The following is a 14,626-nucleotide window of genomic DNA, read 5'->3' as shown; positions in this document are numbered from 1 at the left end:
TTATTCAGTACATGTTTCTAGATTGACTATCATTTTCTCTTTGAAGATAATCCTAATAAAATCTGGTTTATATTTTTGATATTGCTAAGTTTGTCGTGTCTATATTTCTGGTTCCTGTTCACCTTGCAAAATGAAATGTCTTTATATGTTAGGTCTTTTTAAGGTTTGTTTCTGGATATTCCCCTAATCAGTGGCACCATCTAATTTCTAATTATAAGTTTTCAATATAATTTAATGAAACATTTTTGGTGGGAGTTTTGTCTTTATTTTTTAGTACTTTTTCTGGTCTTTTTCTTTTGTCTTTTAAATACCATAACTTTTGTGTTTAATTGTTATGTTGTGGTTTTTTTAGTTGCCTTTCCCCACCTTCCTGGTTCTGCTCCTTCGTGGCCTAGTCTTGTGGACACCAGCAAGCAATGGGACTATTATGCAAGAAGAGAGAAAGACCGGGACAGGGACCGAGACAGAGACCGAGACCGAGAGCGCGATCGGGACAGAGAGAGAGAGCGCACGAGAGAGAGGGAGAGGGAGCGCGACCACAGTCCTACGCCCAGTGTTTTCAACAGGTTTGTGGAATGTGCATGAGTTTGTATACGTGTATTTATGTGCACTGTAGGTTTTATATTTGATAATAGGATGGAAAATCTAATTCAGTTGAGAAAGGATTGCTTGAAGAGTATTTATATTTAGGATAGCCATGTTTTTAAAATACAGTAGTCTTCAAATCTGCTTACTTCACCCTTAAAAGAATTTTGAAAACGTTGTACCCCCACACATATATTGCCATCTACAATTTTCACCTTAAATGTAAATAGTTGACAATATATAATTTCCAATGTATTATAAACATTACAGTTTTAAAACAAAATTATTGCTCTTTTAAATATATCTGATGGGTTAAGAACATTATAGTGATTTGCTAAACATCATCATCCATTTTTTTTTTTTTCTGAAGCTGGAAATGGGGAGAGACAGTCAGACAGACTCCCTCATGCGCCCGACCGGGATCCACCCGACACGCCCACCAGGGGCGACGCTCTGCCCACCAGGGGGCGATGCTCTGCCCCTCCGGGGTGTCGCTCTGCTGCGACCAGAGCCACTCTAGTGCCTGGGGCAGAGGCCAAGGAGCCATCCCCAGCGCCCGGGCCATCTTTGCTCCAGTGGAGCCTTGGCTGCGGGAGGGGAAGAGAGAGACAGAGAGGAAGGAGGTGGGGGGTAGAGAAGCAAATGGGCGCTTCTCCTATGTGCCCTGGCCGGGAATCGAACCCGGGTCCCCCCCATGCCAGGCCGATGCTCTACCGCTGAGCCAATCGGCCAGGGCCATCATCCATTTTTTAAAGTGCATGAACAAGCTTTCTTTAATAGGTGGACATTAAGTTTTTTTTGTTTTTTTTTGAGGTGAAATTCTTATTTCTGAGCTACTTCCCCCAAAGATTTTTTTTTTCCAGTGAGAGGAGGGGAGACAGAGACACAGACTCCCACATGCGCCCCCTTCGGGGTCTACCTGGCAAGCCCACTAGGGGGCAATGCTCTGCCCATTTGGGGTGTTGCACTGTTGCTCAGCAATCCACCTCTTCTTAGCTCCTGAGGCAGAGGCCATGGAGTCATCCTAATGCCTAGGGCCAACTTGCTCCACTAGAGCCATGGCTGCAGGGGGTGAGGGAGAGAGAGAATACCAAGAGCAGATGGATGCTTCTCCCATGTGCTCTGACTGGGATTCGAACCCGGGTCATCCACACGCCGGCAGAGGCTTACTACTGACCCAACCAGCCAGGGCCCCCAAAGACTTACTATAACACTGGGCAGAGGCTTACCACTGACCCAACCAGCCAAGGCCCCCAAAGACTTACTATAACGTAAATATTTTTATTCTTAAGACAATCTTTTTTAATTGATCATCCTGTCAGTCTTCCTTACAACGTACTTATGTAAGTTAAAATGCATAAAAAACTTACATGACCATATGAATTTTAATTATTTAAAATTTTCCCTGGTTTTAATTATCATTATTTATTTGTATATATAAATATAATATAGCCTGACCAGGCAGTGGTGCAGTGGATAGAGCATAGGACTGGGATGTAAGGACCCAGGTTTGAAACCTTGAGGTTGCAGGCTTGAGCGTGGGCTCATCTGATTTGAGCAAGGCTCACCAGCTTGAGCCCAAGGTTGCTGGCTGGCTTGAGCAAGGGGTCACTTGGTCTGCTGTAGTCCCCTGATCAAGGTACATATGAGAAAGCAATCAATGAACAGCTAGGGTGCCACACTAAAAAGTTGATGCATCTCACCTCTCTCCCTTCCTGTCTATCTGTCCCTATCTGTCTCTCTCGGTCTCTGTCACACACACACAAAAGATTGTATTCTAATGTAATTGGTAAGAGACAGCTCTCATTGTCAAGTTATATAGCTAGACTGCATTCAGTTTCTAATGGAAAAAAAAGTCTTCCTTCACTTTTCTTTTTAGTCAAATGAGTTAATATATATATATTCTCTTACTTAGAGTTTAATAAACAGAATAGTCACAGAGCTCAAAATAAGGTGCTGTATTCCAATACTTTGCTTTTCTTTAAAAGGATTTTTTGTTTTTGTTTGTACTAGTTCAGGGGAAATTGTTATGACTTCCACCACATTACAGCATGTATGAAGTAAGATATTCCATTTCTTACTCCATACTTTGTTTTTAGAAGAATGATGTATAAGATAGGAAAACCTAAAGCCCTAAAAGACACTTTTATGAGTCCTTGAATAAAATAAGTCTCACTGCCATTAATATTATGAATTAGAACTGCTTGATGTCATGATGGTTTTTACACCCTGAGCCAATATATTATACCATAGTAAAATTGGTGAAAGGAATGCCCTTTTTTTTTTTTTTTTTTTTTTTGTAAAGGGCCTGGAGGGTGATTGTAAGAGAAGCAGGTTAGCTGGAGAAGTAGCATGGTGTTTTACCTGCAGTAATATTATGAGGCAGTTCAGATTTAGGAAAGATAAATACGGAATTTGGGGATCTGGAAATTGTATCTGTAATATGTTTTGTGCCAGTGGAAAGAATTCACACAGTGCTGTGGGACTGGCATGTCCTGCTGGCCTGAAAGATAAACTCCTGATTCTTCTTACGATCCACAAGTCAGGAGTCATGCACCTTGCTACATTTAACCCCAGTTCTCTCACAAACCAATGCGCTGCAGCTTCTGGCTGTGTGACCTGGTTGCTATTCTGGGAGTTCCTCATGGTTCCATACTTTCTTTGTTCATGTTGTTTCTTACCTCTCTGCTTCACAAACTTTATTCATTCTTCAAGGTCCAGCTCACATCTGTCTTCTGTGAGCATCTCTGAACCTGAAAGAATTAATTTTGTTCACATGTTCCCTAAGTATTTTATATATTTTCTTTAGCAGGTTTTTCTTAGTAAGCCTCTTTAAGGGCATTGACCACCATTTTTCATTTCTGTGTCAGTGTACAAAGTGACTTACGTATTTCAGAGGAGGAAGGTAAATATAATATAGAAAAAACAATTTTGGAAACTTGGTAAAACCTTTATCTAGAAAGACTTTTAAATGAACAAAAATTAAGTTAAAGCTAACTGATAAAAACCTGATAAACTTTTATTAACTAAATGAATGTGATACATACATGTTTGTATGAATGTGTGAATGTATGTTTTGTGTTTATGTGGTGGGACATATGCTGTTAACTTTAGCTGCATAGGTCAGCATGATTCTGTTAAGCTCAAGGGCATTGCTTTCCAGAAGGTTGAATTGTTTCTAATGCAGTTAGACTATTTGACTGTTACCTCTAGAATGTCCATACTCACAGGCTAAGGAGCTTATTGTAAAACTTGATGGTAGAGAAGATTGAAAGGAATGGCTTTGCTACAGCTCATAAATTTTCTTTGAATAAACATATGTAACGTAAGGTTTATAGAATATCTGAAGCGAAATCCCAGATTCAATTTCACATACACATGCTGCTTAACTTTTATTAAAACCAAAGTGTTAAGGGTTAAACCACATTTAATTTTCAGGTTGTTATGCTGTAGGGCATCAGAAGTCAGTGTTTGCCTAAGTCTGACTAAAAGTTCAAGGCCACAGAGGCAATAGGTGGAGGAATTTTGTGTTGTTCTGAATTATCCCAGGAATAAAGTGTTTCCTGGAAAATTCAGGTGAACTAAAAGACCTTTATTTTTTTTGAAGACTGACATTTTAGCAGTATGGCATATAGTATGTGTTGTGTTACAAATTATAGGGTCATTGTTTTGAAAATTACAGACCAGTTTCAACATCTGGTCTTTAGGTCACTTACTGTGGGCCAGAATGAAGTCTGTTGGTTCTAGGGTATTTGAATGAATGCTAATGATTTCCAGGCCCAGAGAAACTTTTGCGCTGCAGCTGCTTATCTAAGAAGGGGTCTTTGTATTTTGTGTATGAGACCAAATCTCCCATCTTCTGTAGTAAGGTTCCCATCATGTGGTTGCTTTTATAATCTTAAAAGGCCTCAAAGCTATCAAAAATTGATGTAAGCATAAGAAAGTTCCAAATGACTAATTAAGAGATAACTGACTTTGTTTTAATGTAAACCTAGTTGGAATTATTACAAAGAGAGCCTCATTTTTTAAAAAGATAATATTAACAACATTCCTTTGTCCTGGTACACGGTAGTTTATTCTGCTTCAGAAACGTTACAAATATTTTTGGCCCTGGATGGTTTGCTCAGTGGATAGAGCGTCAGCTTGGTGTATGGATGTCCCGGATTAGATTCCCGGTCAGAGCACACAAGAAAAGTGACCATCTGCTTCTCTCTCCCTCCCTCTCCCCCTTCTCTCCCTCTTCCACTCTTATAGCCAGTGGTTTGATAGGTTTGAGTGTGACCCCGGGTGCTGAGGATAGGTCCGTTTCCCTTAGCCTCAGGTGCTAAAAATAGCTCAGTTGATTCAAGCATTGGCTTTAGATGGGTTGCTGGGTGGATCTCAGTTGGGGCACATGCAGGAGTCTCTCACTATCTCCTCTCCTCTCACTTAAAAAAATAATAGTAATAATTCTGCTTTTGCAAAATTGAGCAGTAAGTTTACTGAAGATGGTGAGCCTACATGTTGGCTGCCATTTATCGAGGGCCTTCTCTTGTACCAAGCACTGTATAAATGTTATTGCCAATTCTACAACAACCCTGAAAAAAACTGTTGCCAGTTTTACAGATGTTCTAAACTGAGGCCTGGACAGGTTATGTAACTTACCCTGGGTCACACATTTAGTAAGAAATAGAATCAGGGTGTGATCCTGGGCCTAATCTACCTATATTCTTCCCACTACTCTACATTGCCTGTCAACATTGCTTTTCAAGTGACGTGCTTCCACCTTCCAAATACAAAGTATGTATTTATAGTTAGGGGGAAAAGCTTATGTATACATATGTACTCACACACACTTATATACCTATACCTGTATATTAGTACATTTTCTTATTTTAATAAAGTATTTTTATAATATAATGTATTGAAGCAGTAATAACTAGATCAGGAATATGACTTGCATTAGGCATAGCACTACTGCATCGTTACTTTGGCTAGGAGACCAGAGGCTGATTTTTGTATATGGCTTATACTTTCACCTGATTCTATCTTCTGTAACTCTACTGACATTCCTCAACACCATGATGCTTCAAATTAATAATTTGTATTAAATATGTATTTCTATCCAAGACTCTTCAGCACACAGTGTTCTCTAAAAGTTATTTTCATTCATTCTAAATGAGTTTACTGATATTGGGTTGTAAAAAGTATTGACATCTTTGCTGAACAAAAAAGAGAGACTGGAATGATTGGAAAGAGAAGAATGTCAGTGAAGGGACATGAGAAGAGGACGTGGCTAGGGAGGGAAAGTATACCACCAGACCCAGTTTCCCCAGCCCATTCTATCCAAAGTCAGGAAATGGAGGTGCAGCTCACGGTGATGCATTTGAGGTTACTAGACCTGTGAATCCCTTCTCACCACATACCTGTAGTATCGGTAATTGGGATGTCAGAATGCAAGTGTGTCCACTGGCATCTTTTTGCCTGCATTTTTTGTGGGTATTGTAGAAGTTGATGCCCCTCTGGTCTTCATTCCTGTACTTCTTCAATATATGAACGTAATCTTTATGTGATTGAAAAACTTAAGAACCTTCATCTACTTTTTACTGTATAGCCTTTGTGAGCTAAATATTTAAAATACATTTTTAGACTCTGTGTGCCTACCATTTTAAAAGTAATATGAGAATTTTGGTTGGTTATCTGAAATATGCAAATATGCTTTTAATCCTAAGAGGAGTAAAAGAAAGCTAATTAAAATTAAATTAGTTATAGCTTCCAGTTTTTGAAGAAAAACAGCATTATTTTATAAAATACCCTATAACAATTGTGAAAGCATAGAACAAAATTGTTCCCTTAACATTATATGTAATTACATATTTTGTATTCTTGTATTAGCTTTAGTCTTGATTTAGGAATGGCATTGTTTCCCCCTCAGTTCAACAAATATTTTGCATCTGTTCTCTATAAGGTGCTAACATGGGGCCTTCTGGTTTGGGCTCAGGTCATCAGTTTGAAATCATTCACTGTTAACAGTCCAGTTGTCAAGAAAAGTTGTTTCTATTCTAATTTCAGTGATGAAGAACGATACAGATATAGGGAGTATGCAGAAAGAGGCTATGAGCGTCACAGAGCAAGTCGAGAGAAAGAAGAACGACATAGAGAAAGACGACACAGAGAGAAAGAGGAAACAAGACACAAGTCATCTCGAAGGTTTGTTCTTTAATAAAATAGTGAGTCACTTTGAAGCTAAGAAGCTGATGTGACTTCAGGAAGTAAAAGCAAACTTTCCCAATAAGCAGTAGAAGACAGGTATAATTGGAAGATTAAGAATAATCCTTTGAAGTAGTTGGTTCTTAGAGGCTTCAACAAAGATTTTTAAATCTAACTTTTAAAACTAATTAGACTATGTTTAATACTAGTAAACCAAAATTAGCATGGAATATAAAATATAGTCTTATTACATTGTCATGTTTGACATGTTCGTATGTCATATGACATACAAATTTAACATACGAACCAGTCTCTAATAGTAATTATTATTAAAGCAGTTTAATTAAAGGAAATTCAGAACCTTGTCATCTCAAATAATAAATTATGAAATTCTAATGCCTATCATTTGCCTAAAATCAGTCCTAGAAAGTATTTCTGATTTAGTGCTTCAGTTTTTCATTTATAATTTGTTTTTCAGAATAAAATATATGGACCCTGGAAATCTAGAATAGTATTGGTGAAGATGAGCCTATAATGTAAATATAATTCAACATAAAAGTCACAAAAAAGTGATTACTCCCTACAGTGTTTGAGAAAAATAATGCGTTAAAAAATTTTAAATCCAGCATTGAGAATTTACTTAGACAAAGTGGATTTTTTTTCACAACTTGTATACTTAAGCATTTTTAAGAACACACCTTTTTGTTTTTCTAGTAATAGTAGACGTCGCCATGAAAGTGAAGAAGGAGATAGTCACAGGAGACACAAGCACAAAAAATCTAAAAGAAGCAAAGAAGGAAAAGAAGCTGGCAGTGAGCCTGCCCCTGAACAGGAGAGCACCGAAGCCACCCCTGCAGAATAGGCATGGTATAACCTTTTGTGTATATTAGTACCAGAAATAGATACTACAGATCTTGTTTATTTTTCTGGATAATGTTTAAGAAATTTCCCCTTAGTCTTTTGTTAGTATAATTTTTTTTCCAAAATAAAAGTGAATTTTCATGTTAAGTTAAAAATCTTTGTTTTGTAATATTTAAAAAATAAGATAGCAATGACTTTATATCCAAGAAAGTAATGTGAATGAGTCACTCAGCAGGGAATTGAAAGAGCTATGTTCAGCTTAGTATATACCAGTATCTGATAAAGGTCAAGCTTCCATCTTAGCCATAGTTTTCTTGAGTTAAATACTAGTCTCTGAAGAGGTTACACTGCAAAAGGCATGAAAGGGCACCTCTGAGTCTTGAGATAAAAACTAATCTTTTAGCAATTCCTTAGCATATTAAAGAACTCATACAGTTTTGAGATCACAACTTTTTGATAGGTTTTCAGTATTCTGTATCTAGGTTAATGGTGAAATTAAATGGGGAACTTTTATATCTAGAATAATAAAATCTGATGGTATTTGTGTGGCCTCCACAAAACAGCTTAGCCTAAGTGTAGTTCCTAGCAGGCACGCGGACACTTGTCACTGACACAAGTTTGAATTTCCTCATGGCCATCTGTATGAACCAGGGTCAAGCTGGTGTGGCCTTTGAGGCTTTTCCCAAGGCTCATTGGTGGAGCAGCCTGCAGGTTTTTATACAGTTAATATCTATACTGTGAATCAAAATTAAGTGACAAGAGCTTCCATTATTTCCTATTAAAGAACAAGTTTATAGTTCTGTGAACAGTTTCAGGGTTACCTCTTAGGTATTTGTCAGTGATGATAACAACATGGTTTTGAAAGAATTACTAGGTTCTTTTAAGTAGAGGTAATAGAAATGAATTTAGTATCACAAAAAAACTATAATTTTAAAAAATATTTATTTCACATGATGAAAGGAACATTTTTCAGTAATGTACTTTTACAATCCCCTGGCTGTAAATTGTTTTTAAAATACCCATAATGTACCCTTGCAGACCTCAGCATATATCAGATTTTTAATTTAACTTAATTGTATGATTCAAATTCATTATGGACATACAAACCACTTCATCTGTTTAAGAGCTTTATTAAATAGAAAAATATAAACTTAAAGATGTAGAGTGATGCAAAATCCTCCACACTGAATAAAAACTATTAGTGTTATTTGTGTTTTGAGAATTATCTTTTTTGAGGTGTAACTGGCTTTTATTAGGTCATACTTTTGCTGAAATTAACGTTCACATTTTTACAATGTAGCCTTTAAATACAAAAATTGACAAGATAAATAATTGTTTCAATACATTTCTGATTTTCCGTGACCCGTCATTCATTCTATAAAAAAGTGCCAGGCCAAGAAACAATAGTGAGAGTGATTTTTCCTTTAAGTTCTTTCAGCATCCTTGCCAAGCAAGCATGTATCATTCCGGATGTATTCCTCCCATTGACAGCAAGAAGAATATCACCACATCTAAAAAAAATAGATAAAACAAGGATCAAATTAACGTTTTGATCCATAGCTAAAGTTAATTCAAGTTTATTTGGTGGTCCTAATTTTTGTTACATCTGTTAATTTTAATAACATAACTTCTCATGTTTTTTTTCTCCCTTCCTCACTTAAATTCTGCAAACTCTCCACTCACCTTGCACTAGAAGAGATGCTAAAAGTAAAGCAAGTTGCTGTATGGGACCAAATAACTATAATCATTTTGGATTTCTTAGAAATTGACTACATAAAATCTGTTTAATTTCTTACCAATAAAAAGGTATACATGCCTTATTTTAAGTGGGGCCAACTTTTACATGTATAATACAATATTTGATTATAAGTTTTTTGTGGGGTTTTTTTGGTAAATAGTTGTCATTACCTAATTCTTCCATCATTGTATGCTGGTGTTCCTTCAACAATGGATTTGATGAAAAAAGGTTTGTTCCCATTGTATTCTTCGTAACCTCCTACAATGCAAAAGCCTAGACTTCCAGCTGTGTTTCTTCGTAGTATAACATCTTTACAGTTATACAGGTACCTGAAATAGAATGTAACCAATATATAAGCACAGTTAGGTTGAACTCATAGTCAATAATTATGGTGATTCATTTCCCATTTTCTTTATTAGCATTATTTTAGGGTAAATAGCAATGGATGGGTCTCACTCAAAATTGTGTCATAGCCTGTTGACCTTTGTGCTGTTAGCTGGCTTTTTCTAATTGAACTTCCATTTTCCATTGTTAAAAACCTTTTTAAAAAATGACACCAAATGTTTTGTTTGTATGTCTGCTGGTAAAGGTAATCATAAAAGATTTAATGCCTAAATTTATACTAAGCAAAAAGTTGGATATGCATAAATTGTTATTGGTAAACCCAATTCAAGCATACTTATGGATGCCGTTTTTATTTACTTGTACATATAATTTTAAATGAAGGCAAAATTCTTAGAATGATTAATCTCAGTGAAAAAATTTAAACCTACCCTAATGCATTTGTTGGAAGTTTTGGACTTTTTGAAAAATATTAGTTTATCTGTAGTTCTATGTGTTTAATAAAGGTTATAGAGATACTTGCAGGCATAAAATGAGTGGAAATTGTACATTTAAAGATTATTAAGAATTATTCATATTGGAAGAGAGAAAACTGACAGTAAAAGGTATAGCAGAAGGGAAAACCACAGGCTGTCTATAAATGAGTAGGATCTTCAGCTAAACTAGAAATACAGATGGTTCGGTGGCATTTGGATCAGTGTTCATATAGGTACAGGCTAAGTGCAGACTGTATTACCGTTAGGATAGAGGTTATACTTACAGAGCTGGATTTGACTCTAAAATCCCCCACTCCAGTAACCGGTTTAATGGATACTTAACATTTCCATGTTGATTAAAAAAATTAAACCAGAATATTATTTTGTTTTTAAGCTGTACATTAAAATATTAACATTTTGAAAAAAAACCCAAAAATATCCTGTGAAATGATGTTAAGTGACCAATGTCAGTGACATTTGTTAAACTCTGAATTTAAATGTGAGCTTTTTTCCTATCCTGAACTTATTCTAGGTAGGCCTAATTGAAGATTTTTGCAAAATATAAAGAATAGCAAATACCTTGTTAATGTTTCCAAATAAGAAACTTATGGTTTGCCTCAAAAATAATTTAAACTGTTGAAAGGAGTTGGTAAGTATGGTGAAGCCTTTGGTTGCTCTAGAAGCTATACATATTTTTTTTCTCACTGCTGGTCCCTTTACTCAGCCCTCTTCTCAGTGGCCCTCAGTATTTTTCTGAGCCCCTGCGTGATTCTAAAATTATGTGCCCTTCAGGGTCTAGGGCAATAGTGAGTGGTCCACTGATAGGCAGACACCTGTTCCGCGTGGAAACACCAGAAGTAGGCAGGCCGACTGTTTAGCAGAGCTTCCCCCAGCCCAGTGTGGTGGAGGAGGGCATACGTGAGGTGATAACCCAGACAGACAACCGCTAGGACAGGAAGTAGCTGTCAGTATGGTAAGGGAAAGGAGGGAGATGTACTGGGATTTGCCTTGCAAGGCTGATCTTAATCGGTTTGGGAGAAGTAAAGAAACCCTAGCACCTGGAGTATGAACCCCCAGCAATTAGCAGCTCCGGGAAAGATTTACTTAACTCAAACACTAAAAAAGAATCAGCAGAAACACTACAAACACAAGAAAGTAACAGTATAATGCTGACGAGACTAAAACCACTCTCCAGAAAAATGCCACCACAGAAATGAAATGCTGCTACAGAAAATGAAATTCTAACCATTATTACTGTGAATTAAAACTACTTATCAAATTATAAAAGATCAGTGAAGATTTCAAGGAAGAGATGAGACAAGAATGAGCCAACAGAAGAAAGAAGTGGAAGAGAAATATGAAAACAGAAGTGGCTACAAAAACAAAGATACACTACTGAAAACAGTAAGGGATATGAAGGACAAATGAAAATAAGCAAAGAAAGTAATAGAAATAAACATTTGAAATGAATTCAAGAGAAAATGGAAGGTATAGAACACAACATATCAAATACATAAATGGACTCCCTGAAAAGAACTCAAGTTATTTTGAACATTAGGTGAAAAGACCAAGCCACACATAGATGGGAAGAAATGAGATGAGCCACACTGTTCTCTGCCCCACGATTCAATGCTGGTTAACAGTGATACAATGCCTACAAAGTCAGAGTGGGGTAAGATCGTAGACCCAGGCAAACTGTCACATGGTTATACATCCACTGGTAGGTAATTGAACCATTTCCTACTGGTAGTGTATGCTATCATTATACATTGCTTAGGAATTCTTATTTTAGCATTGTTTGTGAACACAAAGTTGGAAAACAACCTAAGTGTCTACTATCAATTCAATAAATGGTGGTACCTTGATACAATAGGATATGATTGAGCCACTGAAAGAATGAGGCAGCTTCATACGTACTGATATGAAATGATAGCCAAGGTGTATTAGATTTCTTAAAAATCATTGAGTACATAATAGTGTGTACGTCACCACTGTGTGTGTGTGTGTGCGCGTGCGTGCGTGCGTGCGCGCGCGCGCAAAAATACATCAACGGGGCCAGCAAACTATAGCTCAGCCACCTGTTTTTACAAATAAACAGCTCTGCTCTTGTTTACGTATTGTCTATGGCTGCTTTCACACTGCCACAGAACTGCATAGTTGTGACAGACAGTATGACCCACAGAGTCTAAACTCTGACCCGTTTTAGAAACGGTTTGCCACCGCCTGACAGATACTCCCTGAAAAAATACAAAGAATTGGTGACGTAGATTACACTGAGCAGACCTGAGGGGACTAGGGTGGCGACTCAGCTTTTCAATCTAGACCCACTGGTGCCCTCTGAATTGTGTACTGTGCTTGTGAAATGACCGCAAGGAGAGAAGGAGATGAAACTACGAATTGTCAGGGCACTGAAAACCAGTGTTGTCTGCCTTTCTATTCTAAAGGAAAAGAGCAAAATCCAGATTGTTCTGGCAAGAGCAGGGACAAAGGAGGGGAAGAAAGCCATTTACTTGGTCATATTTGAAATAAAAAGCATCTGCTTGTCCCCTCTGACATGAACCTTAATTACATAACAATAGATTTGAAGCACAAAAAAATGATCTATATATATTGCAATTTCAAAAATATTTTTTAACAATAAAAAGTTAATACTCTTCCATCTAGGCTCAGTTCTAAGATAAAGATTTTTAAACTGCCTTAATGCTCAGTGTTCAACTATTTAAAATTGTACTCATTTAAAATTGATCAATTCCTGAAGGCTCAAAGAGGAGTCTAGGTCAATTTGTATTTGAGTTAGGGATGTTTTTTTAAACCTCATTTAAACTTTAAAAAAAGAGAATGATAGAAGCTGACCTATCTCCACCCTCAAGAAAAATGTACTAAACACGAAACATCCTGCTTTCATTTAATCATGTCATCTTCAGTGACTCCAGTATCTAACATTTAAATCATGCATTGGAATTAGAACCTTTTGAAGGCCAAGAGTTTATGCTCTGATGTGGGTAAACAAACCTATCTGTTCTTTGAATATTTAATTTCTGTATATAGCCATTGAGCAAGGCTACCCCAAAAATCCTTTCCTGAAGTGTTTATGAGACAATTAAACAGCTTTACATCTAGCTACATCTCACTAAAATGATGGCCCAGCTGCTTCCTGAACTTTTAAGCAAGAACCTCACAAGAGTAGGAACTAGGGAGAAAAGATCAGAGATGCATTCTCAACACACACTTAAATGTGGGGAAGGCAAAGTGGTCTGCTGCATTGCTTTATGTTTAGCCAGGGCCACCGGAAAGCTAAAGAAGTAAAAAAAGACAGAAGGGAGTCATCCTCCTGCAAGTTCTTGGGGCTGTACTGCTAGCAAATTAGGGAAAGGTGAACTGCCCCTGTGCTCCAGGGTGTGTGAACAGCTGAATTTCAGCCACCTCTTCAAATGGGCTGAGCTCCCTGTTGGATGAACTGAAAAAACTGTGGCAGTCCTTGTCGTGAATGCCTAATCATGTTTCCACATCCAAGCTTTCCTCCCTCCCCAGTGATTTCTGCATGCATTTTCAGTTTTAAAAGGGAAGACAATGATTTCAAATAGTCCCACAACCAAGCCCAGGGTTAAGATGGTAGTGCCATGAATCAGCCCAAGAGAATGGAAGAGTGATCTAAGAAATACAATTGTTTCCTCCCACACCTCCCTAAGGATGTCACATTGGGGCTCACCGTGGTAGTTCCAGCCACATGACCCAGGAGGGGGACCAGTCGATGGGCGGGGCCGTGTTGTGGTTGGAGTCTGAGTCCAGGGCTTCTGGGCTGCTGCAGTCTTCTGGGGACTCACATTGTTTGACTTCCAAAGCTTTAAGAACCACCGAGGAGGCTGTGCTTTTCAATAATGCAACAGCCTTGCTCCTGCTGACCTCTGTTAGTTCAACCCCATTCACATTCAACAAAATGTCACCTAATAGTCAAAGAAGCAGAAGCTATCTTTAGTGGGAGTGCAAACAGGACCTTTTTGTGTAAAGTGCAAAGGGGCAGGGACTGACTGGGATGTGGGGAAGTTGTGAGGATGAGGGGTATGTCATTAGCCTCTTGCATTGATATGAGGCTGGATTCTCATATAGCAAATGGTGAACTGCATTCTCCAAGGTGTTAGTAAGTCGTTTTGGAGGTTGCTAAAGCATACCCGTTGGTGTTTGGCTCTTGCCTTTAAAAAATAAATTAAAAATAAAAATAAAAGGAAGGGAAAAAAAGGGAAGGGAAAGGAAAGGAAGATTATTCTCATTTACTGTTTAATCAAAGAAACCTTACATTTTCACTCCTATTTTTTGTTTCCTATTTTTAGCACAAAGGGAGAGCACTTGGCAAAAGCTTTCATCACCTACACAGAGCCTAGCGTGTGGCAGGCACCTAATAAACATGGTTTGAATGAATGAATGAATAAGAAACTAC

General features: G+C 37.5%; 2 protein-coding genes across 11 annotated transcripts in view; one reads left to right on the top strand and one right to left on the bottom strand.

The window, feature by feature from the left end:
- The window catches only part of FIP1L1 (factor interacting with PAPOLA and CPSF1), an 80,579-nt gene extending 71,737 nt beyond the window's left edge, over nt 1-8,842 (top strand). For all 8 annotated transcript variants that reach the window (XM_066233601.1, XM_066233600.1, XM_066233598.1 and 5 more), the window contains 3 exons: nt 353-566; nt 6,637-6,774; nt 7,489-8,842. In XM_066233601.1, coding sequence (XP_066089698.1) covers nt 353-566; nt 6,637-6,774; nt 7,489-7,636 — 500 coding nt within the window. In that variant the 3' untranslated portion in view covers nt 7,637-8,842. The remainder of the gene's footprint in view (nt 1-352; nt 567-6,636; nt 6,775-7,488) is intronic.
- LNX1 (ligand of numb-protein X 1) overlaps nt 8,559-14,626 on the bottom strand; it is a 180,323-nt gene continuing 174,255 nt past the window's right edge. For all 3 annotated transcript variants that reach the window (XM_066233592.1, XM_066233591.1, XM_066233593.1), the window contains 3 exons: nt 13,901-14,135; nt 9,544-9,702; nt 8,559-9,146 (listed from right to left, as the gene is read on the bottom strand). In XM_066233592.1, the coding sequence (XP_066089689.1) occupies nt 9,011-9,146; nt 9,544-9,702; nt 13,901-14,135 (530 nt within the window). In that variant the 3' untranslated portion in view covers nt 8,559-9,010. The remainder of the gene's footprint in view (nt 9,147-9,543; nt 9,703-13,900; nt 14,136-14,626) is intronic.

Source organism: Saccopteryx bilineata, chromosome 5 (genome assembly GCF_036850765.1).
Source record: "Saccopteryx bilineata isolate mSacBil1 chromosome 5, mSacBil1_pri_phased_curated, whole genome shotgun sequence".
NCBI lineage: Eukaryota > Metazoa > Chordata > Mammalia > Chiroptera > Emballonuridae > Saccopteryx > Saccopteryx bilineata.
The sequence above is the reverse complement of the archived record's forward strand: the minus strand, read 5'-3'. Positions and strand labels throughout refer to the sequence as shown.